Source organism: Falco biarmicus, chromosome 1 (assembly GCF_023638135.1).
Source record: "Falco biarmicus isolate bFalBia1 chromosome 1, bFalBia1.pri, whole genome shotgun sequence".
Taxonomy (NCBI): Eukaryota; Metazoa; Chordata; class Aves; order Falconiformes; family Falconidae; genus Falco; species Falco biarmicus.
This window is the reverse complement of record NC_079288.1, coordinates 38,241,344-38,269,204: the sequence shown is the minus strand read 5'-3', so window position 1 is coordinate 38,269,204 and position 27,861 is coordinate 38,241,344. Positions and strand designations below refer to the sequence as shown.

The 27,861-nt window shown below is 44.2% G+C and overlaps 1 protein-coding gene across 5 annotated transcripts in view; it reads right to left on the bottom strand.

Annotated features, from left to right (window-relative positions):
* Positions 1 to 20,129: 20,129 nt before the first annotated feature.
* ADORA2A (adenosine A2a receptor) overlaps positions 20,130 to 27,861 on the bottom strand; it is a 30,468-nt gene continuing 22,736 nt past the window's right edge. For all 5 annotated transcript variants that reach the window (XM_056342548.1, XM_056342555.1, XM_056342537.1 and 2 more), the window contains one exon: positions 20,130 to 26,216. In XM_056342548.1, the coding sequence (XP_056198523.1) occupies positions 25,256 to 26,216 (961 nt within the window). In that variant the 3' untranslated portion in view covers positions 20,130 to 25,255. The remainder of the gene's footprint in view (positions 26,217 to 27,861) is intronic.

The following is a 27,861-nucleotide window of genomic DNA, read 5'->3' as shown; positions in this document are numbered from 1 at the left end:
AAAATGGTGAACACAAAGCAGAGAAAACCCCCATCATTTGAAAGGAAGGAACTTTTTTAAGAAGTCTGGATAGCTAGTATTAAATACTTGCTCTGTATTCATCAGTGTAGCATCTCCCTGTTCATGACCAAGGGCCTAAAAACCTGTTCTTAGGAATTATTTTTCTTTCCCAAACATATTTCTGAATGCAATAATAAGCAGTGAATGATACTTACATGGTATTTTTCATCTGATGATCCTAATTTGCTTTAATGGCCAATTTGAAAGGTACATATCAGTAACATTTTGTTCCGTTTGTGGCTGGCAGATCTTTGACCATTGCAGAATGGGAGATGAATGCAAAAAGCAGCTGACAATACAGGAGGGAAATTAGGAGACCAAGTAATAAGTTCATTTCCATATCGGCATACTCAGGATATCATCAGATAAAGCATTTCTGGAGGATTCGTAGAAACAAACAGAAGGGCCTGAGTTTCTCTGGGAACTGTTCAAGTTCTTTTCTGCCTGGACTGCAAATTAAAGGGAAAAACAGCAGGTCTATTTTGTATCCCGCTCCTGAAGAAGGTCACATAACTGAACTTCTCTCTTCAAGCTTCTATTCTTAGTGTGAACTTTCACTGACTTCTCTATTGGTGCCTTGTTTGTTTGTAATTTAGTAAATTGTACTACATGTAGGAAATGGACTTCATGGCAATAAAACTGAAGCCCCTGAAAAGAATACTCACGAACAGTTAAGACCTGAAAAAACAGTACATTTCCTGTGCACGGTATCAACCACCCTGCAACAACACAGTGAGGTCCAGACTTCGTGAATAGGAAATGACAAGCCTAGAATTACTAATAACGATGAAAGGAGATCAGGCTATTCCATAGGGACTGCGCATATATAAAGGTATAACTCTAGCCAACACAATAAACCTTCAAAGCACAAAATGTTAATGTTGAGCAGGAAAGTAACCTAATAAAGGAGGATGCCTTCCATATCCCAGACAAAGTATATTAGAGAGTTTGGATTTAAGTCTGAATGTTCCACCTCAGTCATGGCAATTAACTATTAAGTATGATGCTTGAATCCAAACTCCGGGTCTGGTTTTGACTGCTTCAGACCTCTGTATTTAAACCTCTTCCCAGTTCTGCATTACCTGGATCAAGTAATTACTTCGGGAAATAGCTGAACTTTTTGGTATGAACCCAGGCTGTAATAACTGGTTTAGAGGAAAATAAGTATTTTATGGAACAAAAGTTCTTTAAAAAAAGGGAAGACTCCTACCAAACAGTTCTGAAGTGTGCAACTTTTCATCTCTATTGCCCTTAGTCAGGGTGGTCCAGAAAGTCGGATACAGAAGTCAGGATCACAGAGTGCAATCTGTACAGAAAGCAGTTCTTGTATGCGTCTGTGTTGAAACCTTGTATTGCACAGATACCTTCTCAGAGCTAAACCAGGGTTTTGGTAATACTGGTCCACACACTCCGTGCTGCAGGACTGTTCCCAAGAGTTCCTGTAAAACCCCACAACAGCACCCTGGCATTAGTCAGAAGCACACTGGAGAATTAATTTAAGAGCCAAATATCTAGAGTTCAGGCTAAAATTGGGAAAGACCCAAGAAAATATTTAAACAAACAAACAAAGTCTTTCCACTGTAACCCAAGATAGGAGCAAAGACTGAACAGCATCACGTATGAGAGCTAGCAGGCAGGATTGTGGGCAGCATTTCTGTCTTTCCTTCCTAAGTTAGGAGTATGTACATATACTCCTTTTGAAACACCCAGCTTCTTACAAACCTTGCTACTATCACCTCAATCATGATTCCAGACACTTTCTTCTCCTGTCATTCCTTGAAATGGCTCACACAGAGTTCCTCAGAGCAGCTAAATAAATTAATAACTTGTGTCCTTAAAGCAATAACTGTCTCAGATCACCCACAGTGTCATGCTGCTTGTTATTAACACCTATCAAGGGATTTAGGTGGATGTGGATACAGATGTGTCCTGCAAGGCCACATGATGCTGATGCTCTGTCCAAGCTTCCTTTCTAGATGCTGCAACACCCTTTAAAATGACTTTCTAAACTGTCCTTTTCCAGTGGCCACAAAATAAAGTACTGAATTGTACTGCAAAGTAGATCACTGAACTAGATCTTTACATTGCTTCACCTCAAATACAGATTCCTTTGCTTCATATGGAGATATAATTATCTCTGAACATACCTGATTCAAAACATTTCAAGTTTAAGAGACAGGCAGTGAAGGGTAATTAACATAATAAAAGTTGTAAGAGAAGAGACAGGTCTAAAATAGAGGGGGAAGATAAAACACTAACTTCATGTTACTTAATACACAGCTAAAAGAAGGAAGGCAGTTGCTAAACTTCCTTTCTGTTCTGCTTTGATTTATACATTGAAACAAATGAGCTTTAAGGGCACTGTCATGCAGGAAAACCAGCATTCTCTGTTTTAAAGTTAATCCTTTAAACCATGACCTCTTGCTAATAATATTTAACTTGGTGTGTGTGTGTTTTGTTGGGTTTTGCAGGGGGTTTTTTGGTTTTTTTTTTGGGGGGGGAGGGGGAGCGGTTCTGACTTTACACTGGTTACAGACAGAGCTCTTTTCCTAATTCTACTTACATCTTTACAAGTATTCTTACCAGTTTTAGAAATAGGTCTGTACGTAAACTTAAGCCAAAGTGAAGTTGAGGATTTTGATATCAATGGAAAATTCTGGTCTGCCTTTAGATTCCCTGCCTTTCCCATGGACTCTGCAAAAGCCATGGGTACAATCACCTATAGAGTAGAAGAGCCAAATTCTAAACCTCATATAGTTGGCTTTGTGTTATCTGTTTTTGGCTTCCTGCCATTCTGAAGGCTGGGTGAGGGGAAGTGGCTGAAAACTGAGGAAGTTTATTGTTGACAATACATTTTGTCTGCTCTCAGGCATGCCTGGGACCAAAGCAGTCCCTAACTAGCCCCAAGTCTGGGGAGTGAAATGTAAGTTTTCAGTCACCTTCTCCTCCCTCCTACAGGACAAGCTGAGCTCAGAGTTTTCCAAGAGTTAACGTACCTTTGGAAGAGTCCTTCTGTTGTTAGCACTTTTGCCTTTCTAGCTAGAAATACTCTCCTTGCTTGCTTTGACTAAATCACACCTGAAAATATGTCTTTAAACCAGAAGAGATTCACAAATTGACCACTTTGGCCAATTAAAACCTTCATTCTTCCCTGGAATATGGCTATCTCCCTGCTGCACAGGAAGTGCATTAAAGAAGTAATAAACACTCATAAAATAAAATTCATGATCTAACATTTAAGAGCAGCGTTCTTGTTCATTACTGTAACTTTCTGCTAAATTACCACCAACGAGATTGCTCATGGGCTCAAAAGGTCAGTGTTATTTTTGCTGCTGAAATCACAGAGTCTGGGAAACAACTGTGTGTAAATTGCTGATAAACTGGAACAAAGACAAAAGAGAAAAACACTGAACATGTAAGAATGCAAGTAAACCAGCAGGAAAGGAGGGGAGGGGAAGAATCTCACGGACAGTTTATTAAAAGAACAAAAGAATAAAATCTGGCGCATTTGTTTTCCACGAGTTCAGGAAGCCCGGTCTTTAAGCACCTACTATAAATAGAGTGTTCTAATCCTTCATCAAAGTGTGTAGTAGTCTATAACAAAATGAATGATTTTTAGGTATAATCTGGGAAGAGGAAGATGTCTCTCCCCTTGTAGTAGGAAAAAGATCTTTTGTTTCAATCCTTGCAGAAATTAGAAATTTCAAAGCATAAGGGACGGAGACATGAGGGAGAGTCTGGAACATGATGTCTCTATAGTGTCAGATTCCTGGTAAGAATATTGTTAGAGAATGGAATTAGCGAGCATTTAATTTGGGATTGAATAATCTGATTTTGAGAAAGATGGTCTTGAATTTAGCACACGGCTAACCTGACAACCCTCAAGGAGTTTGCCTCTGAGTAGAAGCTCTATGTGAATTCCATCAACTTTGAAAAAACATTTGCTAGGGTTGATAGGCATATCATATAGCAAATAGTGGGAACTTATCTGAAATTCTGAAAAGGATGATTTTTAGTCATTTAGCTCTATAAAGGATTTGAGTGTAAAGTAATCCCAAAAAGCTACCTAAGAACCATCCGAGTTAAAACCAAATGCAGAATACAGGAGCTTTACATTGACCTTAAGGAAAAAAACCCCATGGATAAATTATTTAATGCAAAAACCTGTAAATTGTTTCAGGAAACAAACCCCGTTATCTTCTAGGTGAGACAGCTTTGGGTAACAGCTTGGCCAGTGACAAAGTAGTATTAAATGACTTATTACACCATGCTGGCTCTCAGTTGTACGGGCGTGATGTTATTCAAAGCAACTCAACAAGGAGGTTGAAGAGGTTTGTTTCTACAGCCTGCCCACTGAACTGGATGCCTAGTGGGTAACTTTTAGGTTAGTCACTGAATAGCCTTCAGGCAGGTCAAAGCCTGCACACAGCAGGCAATAAAGGGCTACATTCATCTTGAGTTCCACACTGGGCAGTACAAAAGGAATAACAATGTCCACTAACAGTCAACATCTTGAGTTTCTGTGAAGGCATTCAAGCTGTGAACCAAGAAATTATAATAAGGTCTGTCTCTCACAAAGGATGAGACCACTCCTACCACTAGGATGATTATGGAAAACCTGTTAGATCTCTCTACACACAGGCACTGTCAAAAATTGACCTCCAGTGCCGATTGAGTGGGCTGGCCCAAAGATAGAACATTCTCCCTATTATGATGCTTCCCTGTTAGTCTCTCACCATAGCTATTCCACTCATGGTTCCCACAGACCAGAACTAACTAGGGCTGCAGCGTGATTTGGGTGGCAGGGAAGAAAAAGGGGAGCATCTGTGGGATCACTCTGCTGCCACGTGATGGGGGAGCACAGTTTTGTACTAAGAAGTGGGAAAGGAGGCTTCAGCCCTTAAGTTGAATTTTTCCAGTGAATTGATGCATACCCCCAGACACTCAAGAGCACCGTCTCTCAAGTTTTCAGGCATTCAGGGGTTTTATACACAGTGACTTATATTGACACCCAGCCTGGAAACTTCTGCTTCAAAATAATTTGATCTGCTTTAGAATTTATTTCTAACCAATATACTCTTATTCCAGAGTGAAAATATTCTTACAAGGCGCTAACCAGCAGTAATATTTCACTTTAACTGCAGAATCCACTGCAATCAGAAGCAGTTGTCCAGTACATAAAGCCTTTTTTTTTTTTTTTTTTTTTTTTCAGAAAAGTGGGAAGATGACAAAGCATGCCATCTCTTACAGACAGCTCATGGAAGGGACACTTTTGCGTAGTGAAGGCCAACATCTCTGGTTCAGAGCAACATGTGAAATTGGGCAGACAGTTGCAGCTGCACTTGGCAAACAAACAGTAGTAACCTAAGCTTGACACTCCAAATGATGGTTATTGAACTAGTACCTTCATGAAAAGGCTAGATGCTGGCAAAAGGGCATGAGGAAGACAAAACAGAAGTTTAATTAACTTAACAGGAAAGCAAAAATCTCCTAGATAAAACGAAAAGAGTAATTTCTGAGCCAAGTATTTAAAGAGTTCTCAGACCTTCCCAGGCCAAAGAGTGTCTGTGTGTAATGCTGACTTCCTTCCAGCTCTGTCTGTGCCAGAAATAACTTGTCAATGGAGTATATCTCATCAGCGTACCTTTTACCAAAGCCATTCTTGCAAAAGAAAGTGATACTTGCTGCAGACATGCTGCTGGCAAATGAAGAAGGAAGGTGCATTTATGAAGACTGTAACACATTCTACTATCCTTCTGCTTGAGCACATACGAATGCTTGCTGATTTATAATGGCACGAGCTAAAGACTTTTAAAAGACGGAGAGCACATGTGCCAAGGCAAGAGTGGATCTGCAACGATCAAGGGGAGAAGGGAGGACTGACTGGCCTCTTCAAGATCTTAGGTATCTTTGGCTTCTTTCAGAGGCTCGTTAGTCGTTTAGACCACTGACACTGTCTTTCGTGTCACATTGTTCCTAGCCACAGCAGAGTGAACCTGGAGCCATCTCTTACGGTGGTCACACAACATACTGAAATCTGGCCAGCTGGCTCGTAAGCACAGACCAGACCTGCATGCTGCCTGAAGAGACCGTATGTAACTCTTGACTTGGGAGAGGCACTGAAGGAATTGTATTACCTATATGGTTATGCATTCATCCACCAACGGGCTGTGGTTTGCCTGACATGCTCCAGTTCAGAATCTGAGTTTTACTTTAGAAAGAAAAGTACATTTCTTTCACAGTTTCAGAGAAAATAATTCACATGTGAATAGAATGGAGTAGCTGAAATAGTGCCTGCTGAAGTCTGCAGAGAGCCTGAAATCAAAGCTCGGAAAAGAGCAATTACCTTCCACCCAGGTATCTCATTGGGCTCCAAAACACGAAGACTGGCTTTATGAAGAAAGGAAAAAAACCAAACCAAACAAACCAAAACAGAAAGAAAAAGTCCATGTTAAGCATTTCATTGCTGGACAGCAGTCTATGGAGACCTCAATTTAAACTAGTTGGACAGAGACTAAAAGAAGATGGATTAGAAACCCAAAGGCAGCAGAAAAAAGGAAGGGAAGGTCCTGTGGAGGGCCTACTGACGGAAATAATTTTCCTTCTGAGCAATAGTTACCATACCAGTAATTTCTGAGAGAATTTCTAACAGTAACTGTAGGAAGGTTTTTTTGTCTGGTTTTGGGGATTTTTCAGCTTACCAGCTAGACTCCATACTGGACCTTTGATCCAACCACACAGTGCAGAGTTCTGTGCATCCAGAGAAGACAGTACTAAATTTATAACCTCGACTATCATTAAGGATGGAATGTAGTCCTTTCCAGGAATGAGTGAGACACTCCTCCCACAGCCAAAGAGAGGGGCTTTTATCTTTTTTTTCTTTTACACACAAAGCACCCTCTGGCCCCCCCACTGCACTGCATGCATATAGCCATTTCCTGAAACATTTCAAATTTGTTTTCCTTAGGTTATTTGTGTCTACAGCCACCAGATGGTCTGTGTCAATGCTGATATGTTCAACATATTATTCCATTATCCTATTAGGTTGAACATGTCCTTCCTCCCATGAGAGCTGTTAAGATATCAGTCTTACAGAAAACAGACAGCTTTAGTCCCACTGTCACCTCCTTTCTCCTTCTGAGTAACACACTATCCTCAGTGATCATATGGCATACAGCTAATGTTTTGGCCTACCTTGATATTTTGTGTTCATATATGCATGAAACGATACCTGGCCATTTAATATCTAGCTCTGTCACTAAGCAAGCCACACACATGTATCAAGTTGGGGCAAAAAAGCTCTAAAGGCTTGAAAGAGACAGTGCCTGGTGCTTTCTCTTTTTTTCAAATGAAAATTTCCTATATTGTTTTATAGACTCTATAATTTGAATTGATCGCTTCTTCTCCATCAAGATATCAGTCCTATCTCCAAAACAGCTCTCTTGATCTTAAAAAGTCTTGGAAAACATCTCCAATTCAGGTCAACAACATTTAAACTGAGGAAATGGTCACCTTTGGTTTTCCTCTGCAGGCTCCTCATGCCCCTGGGAATGGGAGAGCAGAAATTCCTGGCTGGTTTCCATGACCCCAAGGACTGAACATTCTTTGCTTGAGGAGCCTTCCCAACCCCTGCAGCAACTACAACTAAGGCAGCTTGTGTCAACAAAGATTATTCAAAAGATGCCATTTAAAGCTGGTAGGGGTAGAAGGCAACGGGAGGAGAGAGAGAGAGAAAGCACTACTGATAGGGATGTAGGCAGGCAATACACAAACAAATGAGCCTACATCAAAGATATGTAGGATCTCCTGGGGGAATACTTAACAAAAATACTAGCAACAATACAAGCACTAGCTCTTGCTTTTCTCCAAGAAGCAACTCTGGGTGAGAAAGACCCTGAACAAGGGACCCTTCTTTTTACACGCAAGAAAGAAATGTTTTTGGAAGCAATACATAGCCCACTTCATTTGCATGCCTAGAGATTCCCACTTACCTCATACCTTACATTTTCACAGGATCCCAGAAATACCTGGTGAGGGAACAAACATCCCCAGAATTATGTGAACAGGGGGAAATATAACACATGCTCCCTGGACAGATCATCTGCAAGACATTGTCCACTCACAGGTGTAAGAAAAAGGGGAGCAGGGAATAAGTAAGTGTGGCAGAGGTGTATGATGGATATGGGGAATGCAGGGATAAAAAGCTGGGATAGCACGTTATCCCACAAACCACTAGCCCAGAGTTTCCGTAACAAATCAAATCTCTAACTGATCAGACAGGCTATTCACATTACTTGGGGACAATAAAGGAGACTTCCTCCCCCCCCCCGCCCCCCCCCATTTTTCAGTGGTAGCAGAAAAAAAACCCCAGTATTTGGCAAAAGGCAATGCTACAGCACATTTTCCCCCAGTACCTACCGTACTTGATTCGGTCTTCAGAGCAAAAGGAAGACTGCAAATGCTTCAAATCCATGTTTTACTACCTGCTTACTCACCTTTTACATCTTTTGTTCCATAAGGAGAAGCAGTCACAAGCATGTCACTCACAAACATGTTAACACTCTGTTCAGTTCCTCTGATGGTGCTGGCATAATGACAACCACCAGCACCAGCTCAGTTCCAGGAACTGAATAAAATAATTTTTAAAAGTCTCCATCAAGCCAGGCTGTACCCTGGGAAGCCCGCCTAGCACAGCCTCCTCCTCCTCCTCCTGTGTTAATCAGAAAAATCAGTGAAAAGCACATATATGCTTACCTACACATCCACCTTCCCCTCCTTACCCTGACATAGCAGAGCATTATCAGGCACTTCAAGCAGATGTGAAGATGTGCAAGTAAGGTCCATACAGCTCCTTCAAGAGGCACCAAAATTCATAATTGTCTCAGGAAGATAGTGTTCATTTCTATCACTGCTGCATCCCCTCCAGCTACAGGATTTTACGATCTTTTAACACAAGGGTGGTACATCCTCCCCAGAGAGGTGGGCAGTGGTAAGTGAAAATTAACAGACATGCACTAAAACATAGAAAGTTAATGGACAAACTGAACATTAGGGCAGAATGGTAGAGGTAAGTATCAGTAGTTCCCATTGAGAGTGGCTGGTGGATCAACATTTACAGATGATAGCAGAGAGGCTTTTAATGATGTTTATGCTGAGAAGCAGTCACTGTGAGCAGCAGTTCCCAACAGAGGAGAGCAGCAGTAGTACTGTTATTGTGGGATGGGATAGTTGGGGGATGCCAGAGTGTCTCTTACATATGCTGTGACTCAGACCATACTCAGACTCTTTTCTAATACACAGGGGTACCATTTTTCATTTCCTTCCTCGCTGGGTTGCTTTTGTCACCACAAATCCAGATGTTCAGGCTTTGGGAGGGAAGAAGCAATTACACCAAAAGGCTGTTCAGTTCTGCAAAACAACATCAAGTTAGGCTGTGGTCCTGAGGAATTGCAACACTTGAAGATTCACTTGGACCTTGCATTCAGTGTACAAAAATATAATACACTATCACATCTGTTGGTCATGCATCTCTGCTCATGTTATGTGCTTAATTTCATGTTAACTATTACAGGCCTTTAAAACTTCCTTCTAACACAGTGTAATTTTCCACCATAAGCAAGCCCTCTTTAAAAACCACTACCAAACTACTTGGGAAGCTTTATGTACTCAGAGCTGTAGTTTTCAGTGTGGAAGTTCTCCCCAAGGCTAGAAGCAAAATCTTAGTGGAAGGATTTCTCACTGGTTACAGGTACAAAGAACATTCTCTGGTCATGTTGAATCACAAAATCTTGAATTACCAGTCCTAGAAGAACGCTTACTTACAGCGATTTAGCAGAATGATGGCCTAAAAAGGTGAGAGAAGCAGCAGCATAAAAATATTCTCTGACTGACCACAGTTTCAAAATGTTAGTGCCCAGACCCTGGAGCCACAGATTTCTGGACAAAGGCTGAGAGCAGCAATATGAATTGCCTGCAAATGGTATTCATAAAGATTGTGCAATTTAACCCAGCTATCATGAAGACGGACGATGTAGCATGCACATGTATTGCTGCCTGCACCAAACAATGGCTAAAACTGGGCAGAGAGCAAGATAACACAGTGCAGTTTGCAAATAATTAATATGCCTGTGGCCTTTCTTCACCTTTCCATTTCCTTATACATTAGACAAAATATTAATGTCCCAGGCAACAACCCTTCCCAGTTCAGACCACTAGATCCCACTCACCCCTCCTACTTCTGACTTGCCAGTGATTCACTTTCCCTCACCCATGTATGCTTGATCTAGAAGTATATTCTCACTTTCATACACTCAAACTAAACCTCTAATGACTACTATTTTGTGTCTCAGGTGCCTGCTTAAAATTCACATCTTCCATATGGTCTAGATGAACTCAGACACACGATCAAATTGGTGCTTGTTGTTTCTGCTACTCTTTTGTCTTATTTCTACATTTTTTTACACTGTATTTTTTGAACTTGTTCAATGTGTACAGCTACTAGCAAAGCAAGGGCCAAACTTATAAGCAAAAGAAATATTTAAGAAGATCATTTGCCTTCTTAAATGCAGAGAGCTCAATTTAACCCACAGAAAAATTCTCTTTGATGGTTCAGCATCAACCAGGCACAGGAAGCACCAAAGCAGCTATTTTGGGGCCTTTAAAGAGAACTAGAACACTGTGTTTCCCATTCATGCTATGGACTGTTCTGCCACATCACCTCACTGTCTGATCCTTGACAAACAACAGAGGGAAGCACTGAAAACCATCTAACACCTGGCTTCTTAAGATAACTTACCTTGTTTAATAACGAGCCCTTTGGGTTTATTGAGCCTTCCTGTCTTGTGCATGCTGTGACACGTTAGCAGTTTAACTGAGGTGAAGAAAAATAGCACTTTTTATGAGTTTCCAGGCCAGCAAACAGCCATAGCGAGAAAGTCTTGTTGCTCCTGACCAGAGCTGCTCACCCATCAAGGGGGGGCACCTAACTGAAATACCACACCAAAGGATCAATTGTGTTACAGCTGCTATTTTGATATTTTATATTGGTCCTTTACAGAGTCATCTATAGGCTGAACAGTTTCCAATGCCATCTCCATGCTGGCAAAACATTTAATCTGAGTGGGGACCGAATTAGCTGGGAACCTGAAAGCCCACAGACAGCGGAGGGAGCATTCACTGTTCCCTGTTCTCCAGCTCCAGCACCCTGCCCCGAGTTCAACAACTAAAAGTAAAAGTAAAAATGACCCTTAGTGATCATCAGGAAAAATGGAGGTACAACTATACACATGCTACACTTGTGGTACAAATGCTGGTAAATTATTACACTAAGTTAGATACCCAAACCTGGGGCTTAAGAAGGCTGTGTTTTGGAGGTTGCTTCCCCAGCCTGGCCATTAACAGCCTGCACCAAGAGCATCAGGTACAAAACACAGTGATTAAAACGTGCATTTACTCCAGATTCTGGTAGTATCTAGAGTTTCACTGAGGATGTGGAGATGGAAGTGAGGTCTGGACTGGACTGCTGGAGCCACTAGTCTTGGTCCCACCTTTTCTGCTGTGCTGCTGGAAATCTTCATGAAGGCTCCCTCCCACCTCTGCATCCTGACAGCCTCCAGCTTTTGAACGTGGGGGCAACACTGAGCTCCCCCATGAAGACCTCTTGAAACAGTCACTAGAGACCAGACAGCCATTTTATGAGCTGAATCCCATGAAGTTAGTTGCTGAAAATACCAAACATTAAGGAGCTAAAGAAAGAAACAGTCAGGGGTGAAATGTCAAGTCTACACTATTGAAATGGAAGGCAGATGCTTCCTAGTCTATTTACTGACACATTACCGGTGGTTTGTTGTCTGCAGTTCTGACAACCCAGGGTTTTCTAGATCTGTGAGGAAAAAAATCCCCAGGCTCCAGAAGTTACCTTTTCCCCACCATGTGCTTCCCGAATTAGAGCAACAGCAATTGCCTCTACTCTGCAAATCCAACTTGCTCAGAAAAAAAATAAGCCCTTTAGACAGCCCTTTTCTGCTCCCCCAGCAAGCAGAAGGAAATGCTGTAAATAAGTGGAAAGACTCGGTGCTGCTGCTATTTCCTGACTCTCAGCACCAAACAAGACCACTGGGGTCTGTGATCAAGGAAGATATTCCTGAAGAGAAACTATCACAGAAGGAGCCAAGCTGGAGGCCTTCCCTCCACTTGAACAGCAGCATTGTCTCCTCCCTTGGTAAAACAAACTGCCTGTGTAATGGAAAAGTGCATGTACTGAAGATTTAATTTGTGGTAGCACCTGGAAACCTAGGATGAAGCCATCTTCTGAGCACTCAGTCAGTCAGGGTGACTTTGGGAAACAAATTTCTACTGAGACTGGCACGTGCTGATGGGATGGGCAGAGCTGCACCAGAGAGCAGCTGGAACGGAGCATGGAGAAGGCAGCCAGTGAGGAACCTGTTAGCAAGGGCCAGTAAGTGCTTTAAAGCTGGTGGCAGAGCAGATCTTTTAGGATGTGATTTTTAGGGGAAAGGTAAGAAAGAAGAGGGCAAGAAGGCAAAGGTTACAAAGCTTTTACTCCCCCAGGGAGTGTCAGACTCCCCTGGTACAAAGAAAAAGACAGCGTCTGAGTCAAAAAGTGAGACTACCTCAACGGCACTTGAGAAGTGTCAAGCACAAATAGGAGCATGGACTCAAGCGAAAGAGCAGTCATCCCCACAGCTGTCATCTGCAGCCTCTCGGAAATTTCTCATCAGAAGGGCCCTGCTTGCCTGCACACCACCTCCTCACCCAGCTTCTCAGTCTGTGACCTGGTTTCTCCCAATGGTGCAATTCTTTGCTCTCTCTTCCCTTCTTGCTCCTATATGATTCCCTCAAAGAAATAGTAGGGAATCAACTAATATATCCTGGGATGCCAGTGTAGAAAAGTATGGCCAGCCTCAGTCCCTCTCCCTCACACACCGTAGCATGCGGTTTTTCAGGAAGCAGGAAAACAGAACAGAGGGAAAGAAATCAGCAAAGAAACCAAACAAAACAAAAAGAAAAAGCAGCAGAACAAATGCACAAGATTAAATAAAAAAAATACCCCCAAAAAAAGAGAGAAGGAAAGGAAAAGTGCAGCCACCTTCAAAACACAGCACTATAGGTTGAAGTAGAAGCTGGGGAGACAGGGAGTGTAAACAGACACAACACACTTGGAACTCACAGGAACAAAAGGGTTTTCTTCTATTCCTCTCAATCTCTGCCAGCAGTTCTGCCCTGTTCCCCCCACCCAGCCATGCAAATTCACCTTCAATTAACTTACTTCAGGAACATTCATTACAGGAAGATGCCCTCTATCAAATTAGTGCCTTAAGAAAGCCCATTCAGGAAACATCTATGTGATCCTTATTCAGTTAGCAGGAGGGGATGAGGGAGGATGCCAGCTGAGAAGGGGTTTTTATGCAAACACATGTCTCAGGCCTGATGGGCTGGTAGTACTCTGGAGGTGCAATGCAAAGGGACCACATCCTGCCTGCTCTGTTGTGAGTACTGTTGCAGCCTTGCAGTTGCTTTTGTGCACAAAACCCACCATATTTTAGAGCTGAAAATTTTCTAACCCTAGATGAAAAGTGCTGGGATGAACAACTGGGCAAGGAGGTACCCACAGGGGACATCTCATTTTCATCTTCTCATTTTCATGAGATACCAAGGACAATGAGCCTTAGATGCTTTTGGAGGGTGTTTTAACCTCAGAGCTTTGGTATGAACTTATGGCATTGGAATGAACAGCCAAGTCACTTGGAGGAACAGCAAAAGTCATAGCACTACCTGTAGCCGATAGATTTCGATGTGCAATACACAGTGGTCTTGACTGCTGCAAAACCTACCAATCAGCTAGTTGAAACTGCCCATGAGGTGCATGTCTTCAGCACATTTCCTTAGGTGCTGTACAGAGATCTTATCCAGAGGACACAGGCACAAATACCTCTGCTTCTTGAAGCAAGGTATAGCAGAGTATAGGAACACAGCAAAGTATAGCAGAGTATAGGAACACGGTGTCTCACAGAAATGCCCCATTCTCCTGCTTGTTTTGCCCCAGGGAAATGGGATGTAGCATGCTGCCAACAGCTGTGAGCAAACAAGATTGTCCACAGCAGCTGTAAGGCAAATAGCACTGAACAGAGATAAATTCCTGTCTCTGACAATAGTTAATGGGCTCCAGGCAGACTGGCAGCTGCAAAGCACCCAGTTCTCTGCTCTGGTTCTGCTGACCAGGCACCTCTGGGACTGTGCTTTGAGCTGCTGAAGAAAAGAGGCAGAACAAGTCTGCTTCGATCTATTTTTATACTGCAGATTCATCTGCTCCTCTCCACAGCTGGCAAGGCCTGGAGCTCAGCTTAGATCCTCCCAACAAAAGCCTCTTCATGAGGCATGGGAATCCCCCCCTGCTATCAACACCATTTGGATTGCACTGCCCAGGCAGAGGCTATTTTGGGCACCACAGGTGGCTTCTCTGTCTTGCTGAGCAGACTGATGGAGCCAGCAGATGCCTTGCCACAATACTATCCAGCCCCATTATCAGGGATAGACTCTGAGCAATGTGGAGGCTCTGATAAGCCCAGGATCCGGAGGGATGGGACACAAAGCAGAGGCCAAGAGGAGGAGTTCAGGGAATTAGTTTCACAGGTGAGACAAAGCAAAGTTTCCATCAACACAGAGACCATCAGAACTGCTTTTGAGATGAAGAAACAACCAGGTGGAGCAGAGCTAATCAGAGCCTCTGCCCTGAGCAAAGCACTAACTCATCCACAGACCCTGTACCCTAGAGAGCAACTCCTCCTCTGTCTGGGCAAAGCAGAAACCTCATTTTCTCTCCTTTCCTCTCTGTCCAGGCACTAACCCCTCCCTTTGTGTTAACAACATCTGATTGCTCCTGCTAAGAGAGTGCTCCAGGCTCTGTGCTTCCCCCCTATACACGCAGCAGAAAGCTCTCCCAGCCTCTCCTTTCTCTGATATCTTATTGCATGGATGCTATTTCCTGTGTTTATTTTTCTTGTCTGGCTAGCTGGCCTGGAGGGTCTCACCTGCTGGAAAACTGCCATTACTTCTCCATCTGCAATGCTAACCAAGGATTAGCAAAAAAAAAATATAGCCTTAGGTCATGTCTAGTTTCCTTAGGATACCCGACTACTAGCAGAGGCCAAAGGCAACAGATGCAGAGAGAGAGCAGGTTCCTGTGCATCTTACCTGGAAGCTGACATCAGCAGATGCATCAGTTTAGGAAACAGAACAGGGACACTTGTTTTACAGCACCAGGATTCATCCAGCATAGAGAGAACACAGCCACCTGGAAAACACCAAATTCATGGCTACATCCACAAGGACCTCCATTGAGAGAGAGCGAACGTGTCTGTGCAGCAAAGCGCAACCTCTTCCAAGATCTGACTGACACACAGGCTTCAGCATTCAATGTCATTGACATGTCACTGACATCCTGACCCCAGGATGCAGCCTCATGCTTTTGATGGGAAGAAAGCATTGAACTCTCCCTGGGAGGATCCTATGTCCCACATAGTGCTTCCAAATCAAACACTCATGGCAATCCTCCTGCAAGGGAATTGGAGACTGCTGTTAGCGTACAGAGAGCACATCCCTCCCACCAACCACACAGGGAAAAATCTACAGGAATGATGTTGCTACAGTTCTTTTGAAATTCCAGGTACTGCTGAACCAGGGAAAGGGACAGCCAGCCCCATGCATCTCAGATAAACTCCCGATTCTGGAACATGGCAGGAATGGAGGGATCATCTGCAAATGTAGAACTTAGGATGGGAGGGAACTTGCATAGGAAACAAGTGCTCAGAGAAAGCAAGCTATACAGGTTTCTGATTAAAAGCCCAGCTCCCGAGGGCTGGCTCAACCATAAGGAATAAGGGATCTTGGGTTTAATTTAGTTACAGATGAATGTTCCATGGGTTAGTTCTGCAGACTGGAAGGCCTCAGTGCAAGTTAGAGATATTACTGTGTATTTCCTCTGGAAGGAAATCAAAATGCTATTTCTCATGAATTCAGAAAGGGCGCAGCTGTAGAACAAGCAGCTGACTCTCAGCTTTAGTGGTGGCATTGAGTTACCAATGGTGGGAGAAAAGACTGTTTCTGTTTTTCTAATGCAACCTTTAGCATTTTGATCCTTCTGGAATTAGAGGAGGATCTTGAGGAGGGTCTGAGAGTTTTGTCTCCACCCTATTCTGTTAGTGCTTTTGGCATGAATATAAAGAAAGGCAGGAAACACTTGGAATACTGGACTGCTCCCAAATGGCAGGCACCTCAGAAACAAGGCAGACAGCTGTCCTTTAAGGTGCTGAGTGCTCATGTAGCCCAGCACCCCAGTGCCAGTGCTGGGTGCTCTGCTTTTGAGACTCTGCCTTTGAATCTGCCATAACCTTTGTGACATTAACTGCAGCTCGTAGCCTCTCAGGGACTGGGAAGGCAAACATTAGACCTCTTCTGCCCAGCACCTTTTGGCTCTGCAGAATAACTTCACAATCTGATGTGTTACCATCACCGAACAGCTTCGATTCAGCAGCACATGATTCCCAGTTGTCTGCAAATATCACAGCCCCTGCCACCAGGGCTAGCTCAGAAAACCTGGCTGCAATTGCTCACAATCATGGTTGACAGAAGAGATGGTATGGCAGGGATTCACTTGGCAGCAGCAAAGTCTCAGAGCTACCATTCCTGTCAACTGCAAAATTGGCCACATCCTCTGGATGATGGAATTGTTTAATATCATAGGATCCGGGGTGCATGGCAAGGCTGCTCAAAAGACATTATTGCAGGAAGCAATACTGTTCAATGCTGACTTAAACGCTTGATGGGTAATGCAGTAATGTGAAAAAATGGGAGTCCTCTTTGCCCCAAGATTCACACCACTGCAAACAATATTCTTCCTTTGCAAGACATTTCTTTTTATGGCCCAGTGGTAAAAGGTTATATCAGCATGGATTCAAAATGACCTTCATCCAGCCTGGATCAGCATGGTCAGAGATGCTGGGTCCAGTGCACCTGCCCTGCAGAAGGCTTCAGCATCTGCCACTGTTCAGCCCTTCAGCACACCTCCAAAACAGGAACTTGGCAAACAGAGCTAACAGAGTGCATTGCTAAGCAGAACATTCTGCCGAGTCCCAACACCAGGACTGCATGTTATAGTGCACTTGCCAATTCCTGAGTCAACTTTATTTATTATACACTAGAAAGGTCATGACGAATCTCAAAAGATAAAATCTGTGTCTGTCAAGCCACCTTCCTTATTTTCATTGGCCCAGTCCCTCACGTTCCACACCAACAATAACAGGACATGGGTTCAAGAGGCACCATGAGTGCAGCTTACCCCGAGATGGCCCAGGCTTGTTTTGCATTCTTTGTAGGACTGATCCAGGCTGCTCAGTTCTCTTTATTAGGACTTTTCCTGGATGCAATCACCACACTGCACAAGAGCCTTGCATCCCTGGGAACCCCCAAGCTCAGGCACAAACTTTCACAGCGCAGATGATGCCAAATGCCCAAATGATGCAGCTGCAAGTTCTCCATTAACATGAAGTTTCCAACTGAGATATGCCTAACTCCCATTTAGAAGTAATATCCTGGACTAATACCAGCCAAAAAGACATCCCTATGACCTCATCAACAGCTGAAGCAGCAAGATACCCCATGCACTTGGATTTGCTTCACTGTCATTATGAGCTGTTATCTAATGTCCTTGCCTCAGGTAAGGCAAAACATCAGAGCTGCCTAGGGCTATGGGTAAATCTTTGGCAAACAAAGCCTGAGCGATTGCAGCTCCAGTACTGTCAGTGTCCAAGCTTGAGCTTGCAGGTTTAAAGACTGCCCTGGGCTCTGTAGAAGTTGCAGTCACCTCTCTGGATTGCAGCTGGATACTCCCAAAAACCACAGTCCCAGGTTTGGAGTTCAGTGCAACAGGCTCAGACCACACAGTATGGATCTGCACTCCAGATAACCTCATCTTTGCACAGTTTATTCTGAACTTGCAGACTGAAAAGCTCTTTTCCCAGTCCTTCCCTTTCACTTGCTGAAAAATCACCGTGTTATTCTCAGAGCCAAATTTGTCTTAGACCTTACACCTTCTCTGATGTGTTGCAAGGTCTCCAATTCTTGAAACAAATTTCTGATTTTCTGAGATCTGGGTAGTACTTTCCAGTCACTCTGTAGGATCTCATCTGTGACTACTAGAGTCACACAACAGAGAAAAAAACAGTGTTTGTAAGTGGCACATCTTAAAGCCAAAACCATCCAACAGTTCCATCCACGGTGTCACTTCCGAGGAAACATCTCCAACATCCAGAAGTGCCCCCCTTTCTTCTCAGAACAGCACTGAAGAGGAGATTGGGAAGTCAGGGAGGAATGCAGCGAGACTCTGACCTTTGACCTTCGGTGAGTTGCATCATTTAACCTGAGGTGCTTATTTCCAGGATCACAGAGGTGGATTCCTCCCAGGATCTCTCTTGAGCTGGCAGAAGCCTGTCTCCCTTCCCTGAATGAACACATGGGGAACCTCACTCATTTGGCTGCTTCAGTCAAGTGCAAGGCAGTGAGAATCTTCCCTGTGAAAATAAATTGTGAGGTCCACAGGGCCTCAGAAAAGGTGCTCAGAGCTTTTAACTCTCTGATACTTCTCCCTGAAACACATGCTGGTCAAGAGCATAGCAGGCACTTGTACATACTATTCTTAGCAGTAAAGGCTTCCTGTTTGAGGGCAGAAATGACAAGGAAGATCCTGCTGCTTTAAATACTGTGAAAAGCTTTTTAGTCAAAAATGTTATCCACCCATTAGTAGGGAAAGCACCATCCTCCACAGCCCCATCCTACTAAACCACCCAGAAATGTCATCAGTTCCCCACTGCTGCAATAATTATTACACTATTGAGCTATGTTATCCTCAGACAGCTCTCAGACCTCAGCAAAAGCCCTGCAAAGGTTTCTCTAGGTGACTAAGCCAAGGTGTGGATCTTTGAGCAGAGATTTCCAAATCAGGCCAATTGTGTTGTTAAACTGGAAGTTCTCTCTGTTCTTTCAAGTACTTGCTTTCTTTCTGGGGCCAGGTACAGCCATTGTTCCCCCTTTGGGCTCCTGCAGACACCCATTGTTCCTCAGAGCTCCTGGCCTTTGATGCTGCAGAACAAAATGAACAGTGTTTGTGAAAGGAGGGAAAAAAATCAAAAAGCTTTTCAATTACACAGTTGGTTGAACAGCTCAGGCACAGCTGGCCCCAGAGCACCAGGGTGCCAGCACCTCTCCACAAATGGGGGACCTCCAGCAAGGCCTCTAGCCCAGCTGCAAAATGAACCAAAAGAGGGAATGACCAGTAATTGATGGTTATCTGGTGAACTTTCATTTCATCACTTCCCAATTCCAAATACTCCTGGATCATACAGACTTTCACTAACCTACTCACACATATATTTAGTAGTTGCCAGCTGGAAAAAGCTGGAAATTGTTCCTGCTTCATCCTGTCAGAATTGCTCAGAATTGGTTTAAGGGACACCACAGCCGCATCTAGATTCACTACCTCGATTTCTAGACTAATTTGGCTGACATCAGGCTGGGCTAGCTCAGCCTGAGTGTCAGTGGCAGAACAGGAGGGACATCTGAAATCGTGATGATCTTACCAGGAGGTCTGAGGTAGGCGAGCCAGCAGGCTGGGATGTCCCAGTCACAGCTGGCAAATTTGTTTCATGGTCCAGTCACGGACCATTCAGGTCCTGCTATGTAACACACTCTTCCTGACGCTGGAGTGGTTTGGGCAAATATGGTGCTCTACCTTGAGTTCAGTACGCAGCTGTAAACATTTCCTCTTATTGCCAAGATGACAGATCCCAGGATGTCAGAGATGTGAGGGGTCTTCCAGGCCATCTGGGTCTGTCACCTTAGTGCTAACGTCTTCTGCAAAGGAATAGGCAGCGCCAGAGAGAGAACTCTCCAGAAGGATCAATCTACAGAAAAAACCCTAATAAAATTATAAGAAAATACTTGCACAAAAAAAGGCCAGCCAGCCGGATCTTCATGGGACAAAGGCACTCACACTCTCTTTTACAAATATATTTTAATATTTTAATGCTTATTAAGAAATGTAACCAAGACAGACTCAGCAGCACCAGCGGCTCCTCACTGCCCAGCAGTCTGATGACTTCACAGATATGAAAACTTCACAGATTCAAAAAAACCCTTTGGTCAATGCACTTTAAATACATTTGCATGCACATATTCTCCCGCCCCCTTCCCTCCCCTCCCACTGGTAACTGACAAACAGAGGGAAAACAACAACTATATTCATAAAACATTTAAATTAAAAGAGTAACTGTTTTATAGTGACAGCGTGTGCAGCAGGGTGTTCATAGTGTCTTGGTTTGCAGACCACAGAGACAACCGCTCCACAGGACAGGGGTAATTAATGCCAGCTCCTGAGACAGAGTGGGGAAGGAAGCAAAGGATGTTCTCAGATCAACAGGTACCAGTTTTGATTTTAACATATCCTTGTGTGAATGGTCCCAGCAGACAAATAAGATGGGGAGTTACACACACAACACTGTCCCAGTTTGGGGATTCTCAGTCTGTCATGGTTAGTCATCTCTCATGCAAATGAGGAACTGGTGTGATTTTTAGTTACTCTTGATGTGTTTTACTGTAAAGAAGGCCAAAATCTCAGGGCTAGAAAGAAAAAGCTCTCTGGTATGACTCAGTGCAGTTTGATGCTCAAAACTAATCGGGAGAGAACTATTAGGCAGCTAAACTTAGCAAACACCACTAGAAAGTATTCTACAGTTTTAATGCATTGCAGCACTGTTACAGCATGCTTGTCCTTCCCACAGAACATGGCTGGACTGATTTGTTTTTAGGTTGTGCTCACATTCATGAAGCAGAAGGGCTTTTGTTACACCTGGACATGCTCATGAAGTGAGACAATGTATCTAAAAAGGAGCTAATCCAGAAGAACCCGTCTCTGCCTTAGCCACACGCAGACCGTATGAAGATAACCTTCTGCACACATCAGGGAAGGCTGACCCTCTGCAGTGACCCTGGGAGAGCTGTAAGACTGCACATCCTTTCCAGAGTCCTTCCTCACCAAGTCACACCTTGGTTTCATGCCAGCACCATCTGAGCGATCCTCAGCACCTCCCAGCACATTCCTTCTCCCCTGAAATCCTCCCAAACACTTACCCTACAGATCTTCCTTCACCACCAAAATTTCCCATCTAACCGTAATCCTCCAGTCTTCTCCCAGACCTTAGAGACTTTTCTATACCCACCAGCATCCCCTGGAGCCTCTTTTCCAAGAATGGTTGAAGATTCAGACTAGTCCACATCAGCACCAAGTCCCTCTGCACAATAAGCTTCCCAGCACCAACTAGGGTCAGAGACAAACCCCTTCTGTCTCCAGCAATCCCAGCTGTCCCACCATGCCAAACTCCTTCTCTGTTCCAGAGCTGCAGCTCAGGCTTGCACAGAGCCTTGAAATATCACCGATCCAAAAGGAACTCTGCAGGACAAAGCTGTTAAGTGTATTTATTTGCACACACAAAAAGCAGTGTCCTATCGAGGAGAGCACCCCAAGAAGAACCCTTGATAAAATTACTCCTGGCAACTGATCAAACTTTACTTTCTCCAAAAGCCTATAAAGCAAATAAACTCTGGAGCCTAAGAGTCTTCAGGGAATGGTGAAATTCATGGAATGCCCTCACACCAAACAAGGCACCACATCTCTCTATGGGTCTTTAGCCATTTTTAGTAAGAAGTTCCAGCTCAAAGCAATTAGTCTCTTCTTACCCCAGCTCTTACTCTCTGGACCCACTGCACCTTGCATTCCCAAGGAGGTCTTCTCCAGCCCCTCCTGATAGTCACCTCATTCTTCCCTTTGTCTTGGTACCATCTTTGGTTATCCAGAACAGCTACATTTCATCAGCTGAACATTCTCCAGCTGGAAGGAAAATGGGGATATGAGTGGGGAGGTTAGTAAAAATTATTTAACTTTCACTTTTCTAATGATCCCTCCCCTATGCAGTTTGGAAGACAGGTACTTTTCTCGACAGTGGAGAGTGCTGCCAGGAGAAGGAAAGAGCACACTTCATCGAAGGGACCCTACAGCTTCTTTTTTTAATAAAAAAATATAATAAAATACGCAAGCCTTGAAATCACAATCCCTACGAAAGAAAAAATAAGAAGTCCAAAATTCTGTTCAAAAGGCTCATGCTCCCCCCAACAACTGCTTTGGAAACATCTTCTGAAGGTCCATCTCAGACATATGTTTGCCAGAAGGCACACAGCATGTGGTGCAATTGCTATCCCTTCCTTCCTGTTACTACAGACTTCCAACTCTATATAAAAGATGCTGCCTCCTTACCTCCACTGCAGTTCCTTCTGCATACTTCCCAGCCCCTTCACACACTCTTTTCATTTCAAATCTGGATCACTAATATTGAAAGGGACTGGACACACCTGGGGGGCACCTCAAACAGCAACAGAAAAGCTAATTTCGAGGCATCTGGAGCTCAGTAAGCTCGCATGGCAATCTGGTTGGGCAGGCAAGTTTTCTGGATTGACAATCTTGTTGCATCAACATAGATCAACTTGATTCTTGTGGCAACAAAACAAGAAGCTGCCATAATTGAGCGTGAAGCAGCTCAGGAAACAATAGAAAGCAACCAACCCACATCAGCTGTTGAAAGTCTGATGCAGTGTGGTATAAAACATCCCTTTTCAATGGCAACTACAGCTCAATAGGAGACACTTCTGCACTTGCGTGTGTTCCAGCACATGAGCGATGTTGGTATTTTCCCACACTTCCTTCCCCGCTCTGCTTCTTTGTGGACCTAATTGTTATTGACATGAATACCGGATGTAATTTTGTGTTATTCTTAGAAACATTTCAGCTCCCAACTGAGGCCTGAAGAGATCAGACCCCCATTTTCCTGACTTAGTTCCTCTGCTACTGTTACAGGAGGTCAGAGGAGCCACCCCACAAATAACCTACAGAAATGTTCCATCAAGAAAGATCAAGTGTAACCAGATCCCAAGTCACCCTGCAGAGGAGCTACCTACAACGTCAGCCACAGGGCAAGGGCTTAGTGTTTGTTAATAGTGCTGGAGTGATAATCCACTCCTCTGACGCTAGACTATATGGAAGAGCCGTGCCAAGAAAGCAGCAATTCAACTAAAATGTGAAGTCTATTGTTCTACAAACTTATCTGTCTTTCTGCTAAGGATTGTGGTGGCCAGCCACATCTTTTATCGACCTCACAGTAAGCTTTGTGCTAACCTGGAGCAGTTACATACTTGAACACGTTTGGCACTATAAACAACTCCCCACCTTCATGTAGGGAGACTGGCAAAAAGAAAATTCTCCTCATATAAACCTGACTTTTCATTTTAATAGTTCATAATATATAAAGTAAACATGGAATAAGAACACACAAACCTAACCTGCTCTTCCTCAAATATCAAAATCCAGCTCCCCTTTCCTTTCTGAAGATAAAATTATTCGGCTTCTGAAATGTTAATGGACAGTCACAAGGAGAAGCCAGGTTCAGGGGATGATATTTCTGGTGTTTTCAGCTAGGGAATAAGCTTCAGATGCCTGGAATTACCAGATTTTAGTTCTTCAGTAGGACCGTTACTGCCTGTCTCTCCAGAAGGCTGGTGGTATTGGACATAGATAATTATCTGGAAAACAAAACCCAGACAATCTTTAGGTAGAATTCAAGCTGACATGGCATCCTGCTGTCCTTGAGCTACCAGGCCTCAGAAGTGATACAGAGAATTATCAAACTGCCATGAAACACCTCTACAACAAACCACATCAGTGCATACACTTCCCACAGCACAGATTTGCCTGTTCTCTTCAGACTACTGCAGTTTCTAGGCTGATTTCTACTACTGTCGTCTTTCAGCTTCTCAGAGTAGGAGCATCTTCTAACAGATTGAGCTCTGTTGGTGCCTCTGCACCACAGGGGCACATCAGGCTTCACAGTAAAACACATCAGGAAAATCTGAAATCACAGGAGAAAAGAGCTCATTTGAATTCCAAAAACAAGTGTTAGGTATGCGTGTGTTCCTCCCTACCCCAAGAAAGAAGAAACAAAATCTCACAGCTTTTTGATTGAGGATGAAAACCATGAAACTACATAAAATTATCTCCTCTCACACACATTTGGGGTCCTGGAAAGAATCTGCATTCTAGGAGCTCAGGAATTACAAGCACAGAGAGAGGGAGAAAAAGCACACAGTGCCCACCAGCCTACAGACAGCTCACACACCCGACAGCTCTTCACAACACCTTGGGGCACGAGCACCCTGGTGACAGACACAGACCACAACCTGGCCTGCTTATCCACTATCTGCACCACCAAGTCCTGCTAACAGCCCTTTTGCTGAGGGAAATCCATATTACAGACTCCGTTTTCATTATTTGTTAGACAAAGTGGAGAGCTGCTATGAGGTTATATTTGCCTTGTGCATCTGGAACATTGAGCACTCAGGGAATGGATATGAGTTCTTGCCCATCTTTTATAACTTAACACAAAGTAATCTTATCAAGACAAGAAAAAAACACAACCACATTCGAGCAACCTGTTGCAGTATAAGCTTCAAAAACATGAACTGAAAGACGAAACGCCATGGTTGAAGGTATCCGAAGTTCCCATCAGGTGAATTCCTTCCCTCTCCAAGCGGTTGCTGGCATCCCTCCTGACCAATAGATGTTGCTATCCCCCTTCTGTTTGTTGCAGGGCCAAAGTACTAAAATGCCCTTTCCAATTCAGTGGGTATTTCCAGCCATGCTTTTATTTCTGTTGGTAAAGACAGCAAAACCGACATACAACCACAGATACACAGTACAGCATAATGTCATGATATGCCCTGCACCAGCAGAGTCTCCCAGTGCTGAACTTGGAAAACCATCTTTGACCTTGGCACTGCTCTTGATGTCAGGTCATTGACGGGTAACATGTCCCTCCTTCCTTAGTCCACTTCAGTGGTCTCTTGACTTTTCTCCAGTCTAGTATTTAGGATCATCCCAACTGTCCTGGATGGGGACCCCTTTCTCCACAGCGATCTGAATACACACCTCTCCCCCAACCCCCCAACCTCCCTTTCTGCCATGGCAGAGGTCACCAATGGAAAAAAAAATAATTCTACCAGGAAGACTTTGAAAGTCTCATCAGGAAACATCAGCTGCTGCGAAGGCTGCTCTTTCCAGATCTGAGTAAGACACCTGGGCATCAATTAGCTCTTCACTGTGAGGCTCCCTGTTCATGCATGCATCTGAGAGAATCCCATTTTTGCAGGAATGTGGGAGATGCCCATTTGTCTCCACATCCAGAGCATTTCCATTCTGGTGCCATTCCAAGCCAACTTTGCATTTGTTTAAGTCCTGTTTTTCAGGATCCCTGTGGATTTCTCCATTGGTGTACACCTCTAAGGCATACTCGCTGATTCGTATGCTGGCATTCTCTGCATCCCCGCCGTGAGTGGAAGTCCTAGAGCTGGCTGTTCCTGCCTTGAACGGCTCCTTCCGGCCCAAGATATGCTGGCTGATGATTTTGCGGAAGGTGTATCGGAACTCCCTGATTCGGTAGGCATAAATTAGAGGATTTACAACCGAGTTGGCATGAGACAGGATAATAGCCAGATACATTAGCCAGAGGGGAGCATGGGCACAATTTGGGCAAAAAAGGGTAAAGCAGTTAATAATATGCAGCGGAAGCCAGCAGACTGCAAACAACCCGACGATGATAGCTAAAGACTTAGCTGCATGGACTTCCTTCTGCAAAGTGGAGCGAGAACGTTCCCCATGTACCATCTTGTTCTCCATCTGCTTGAGCTGCCGCCGGGCTGCCATGAAGATTTTCAAGTAGATACCAAACATGAGGAGGAGGGGCAGGAGCACACAGGCAAAGAAGTTGTAGTAGACCATGTACTCCATGGTGACCACAGCCTCAAAGAGACATGCCACCATACTGTTGCTGCAGTTGATGGGAGAGGTCTTATTGGAACCCAGCTCTTCAATCTGGGAACGATTGTGCCACCCTAGCATTGGTGTCAAGCCGATGATGAAAGATAATACCCAGCAGATGGCAATGATACCTTTAGCTCGAGAGCCAGTCACCAAGCCATTGTACCTATAAAGCAGAGGAAACAGGAATCATATCAGTATTGTTCAACAAGCCTCTGATACCCACACAACTTCCCAATGTCCCAAAAGACAGCAAGAAAGACACCTGCTTCTTCAGATGGGCCTTTGAACTGCCATGCAGAACCCACACAGCACAGCATGGACTCCACAATGACATTGTATGCCACCTATTTCCCTCCCCTTTCCTTTAGGCGGTGAGGAGGTGACAGAAAAGCAGGGAAATTAATACAGTTTTCATCTGTGTTCCTTCACTCCACCAGCCCACTGGGTCATGCATGTAGATCTTGCAGCCTGGATAATGAACAGCACTGCTCTGACCCTTGGTGAAGACCACTGTGGCTCTCTGGCTGAAGGCTGAGGTACTCCTCCTTTCTGGCAAAGGAGCAGCCTTATAGCACAGGATTGCTGTGTCTTGTAGTGGATCTGTGAGCCAAATAGCACAAAAGAACTCGGAGGCGCAGTGCCATCGACCTTGTGTCCGCGTTCAGGTGTGCTCCAGGGAAATTCTGCTGACTCAATCACAGAAGCCAGGCTGGCATCACCTTGCACAGCATCTCACTCTGCTCCACAATGGCACTTTCAGGAAGGCCAGCACCACCAACCTTCCTTAAATAACTGAGACAAGTCAGCAGTTTTCCTCACCAGCCCAAGTAAGCTGACCCCATATCCTTTTCAAACAGGAGGAGCTAAGCTGAGGACAGTGTTCCAGCTACAGGTGTGCTGTGGGCTGCATTCACACACCGAAGGGGACTTCAGCGGTGGAGGTATTGATATGTCTGGCTGAAGCCAGTGCTCTTAACAGGAAATTCTCCAAGATCTGTTGAAAGACGCAATAAGCAACATGGTAAGAATCTGACAATGCAGCCAGAGACCTTGGTTTGTTTGAAATACTGGCCAGTTCCCAAGGCCTCACAGGTTACTGCGAGTCCTGAGCTGACTTCACCAGCTCTTCTCTCTGAAAATGTAAATCAGGGCAACAGTTTAACATTTCAATGCAATTTCCTTCCCTTGGTAATGCTCAGCATGGGAAGTAGATGGCCAGATTCCCACATTGTCCAGTGTGGGTCCCACACTGTACTTGACCCCATGTGTCTGTGATCGGACAACGGTAGCACTGGGCTCCCAGTGTTTACCCAATGCTCCTTCTCCCTCTGTCCCCAGAATTCTCTCAGCAAACAAACATTCAAAAAAAGAATCCAACAAGCCATAGAAATCTTTCCATCTCTCAATGAAATAGTTATTCCCACAGGTTCATGCTCCTATCCCAATGCAAGTTCAAGACAGGGGGGGAGACAGGCGGCTTTCCTGGGCACAGTACAGAATGGAGATCCTGCATGCGCTTTAAATCCCTGCTGATGGGCCTTGGAAAAAAAAACTGGCTCCACACAAAACCTGGCAGGCTTGAGTCTCCATTCTTCAGCTGCATTTCAAAATCAGAAAAGAGGGAGTGGGTAAGGCAGCCAACCACACAATTCCCAGTCACTGAAATCCTCCTTCCAGAAATGAGGGAGGGATTCAGCTGATTCTGAGAGATAAAAAGGTTTCTCCAGCAAGTAGTGGATCCTGCCCAACGTTTAGGGGATGCTAAGGGCACAGCATGGATGGTAGCAGGGAGCTGCTCACATTCAGAC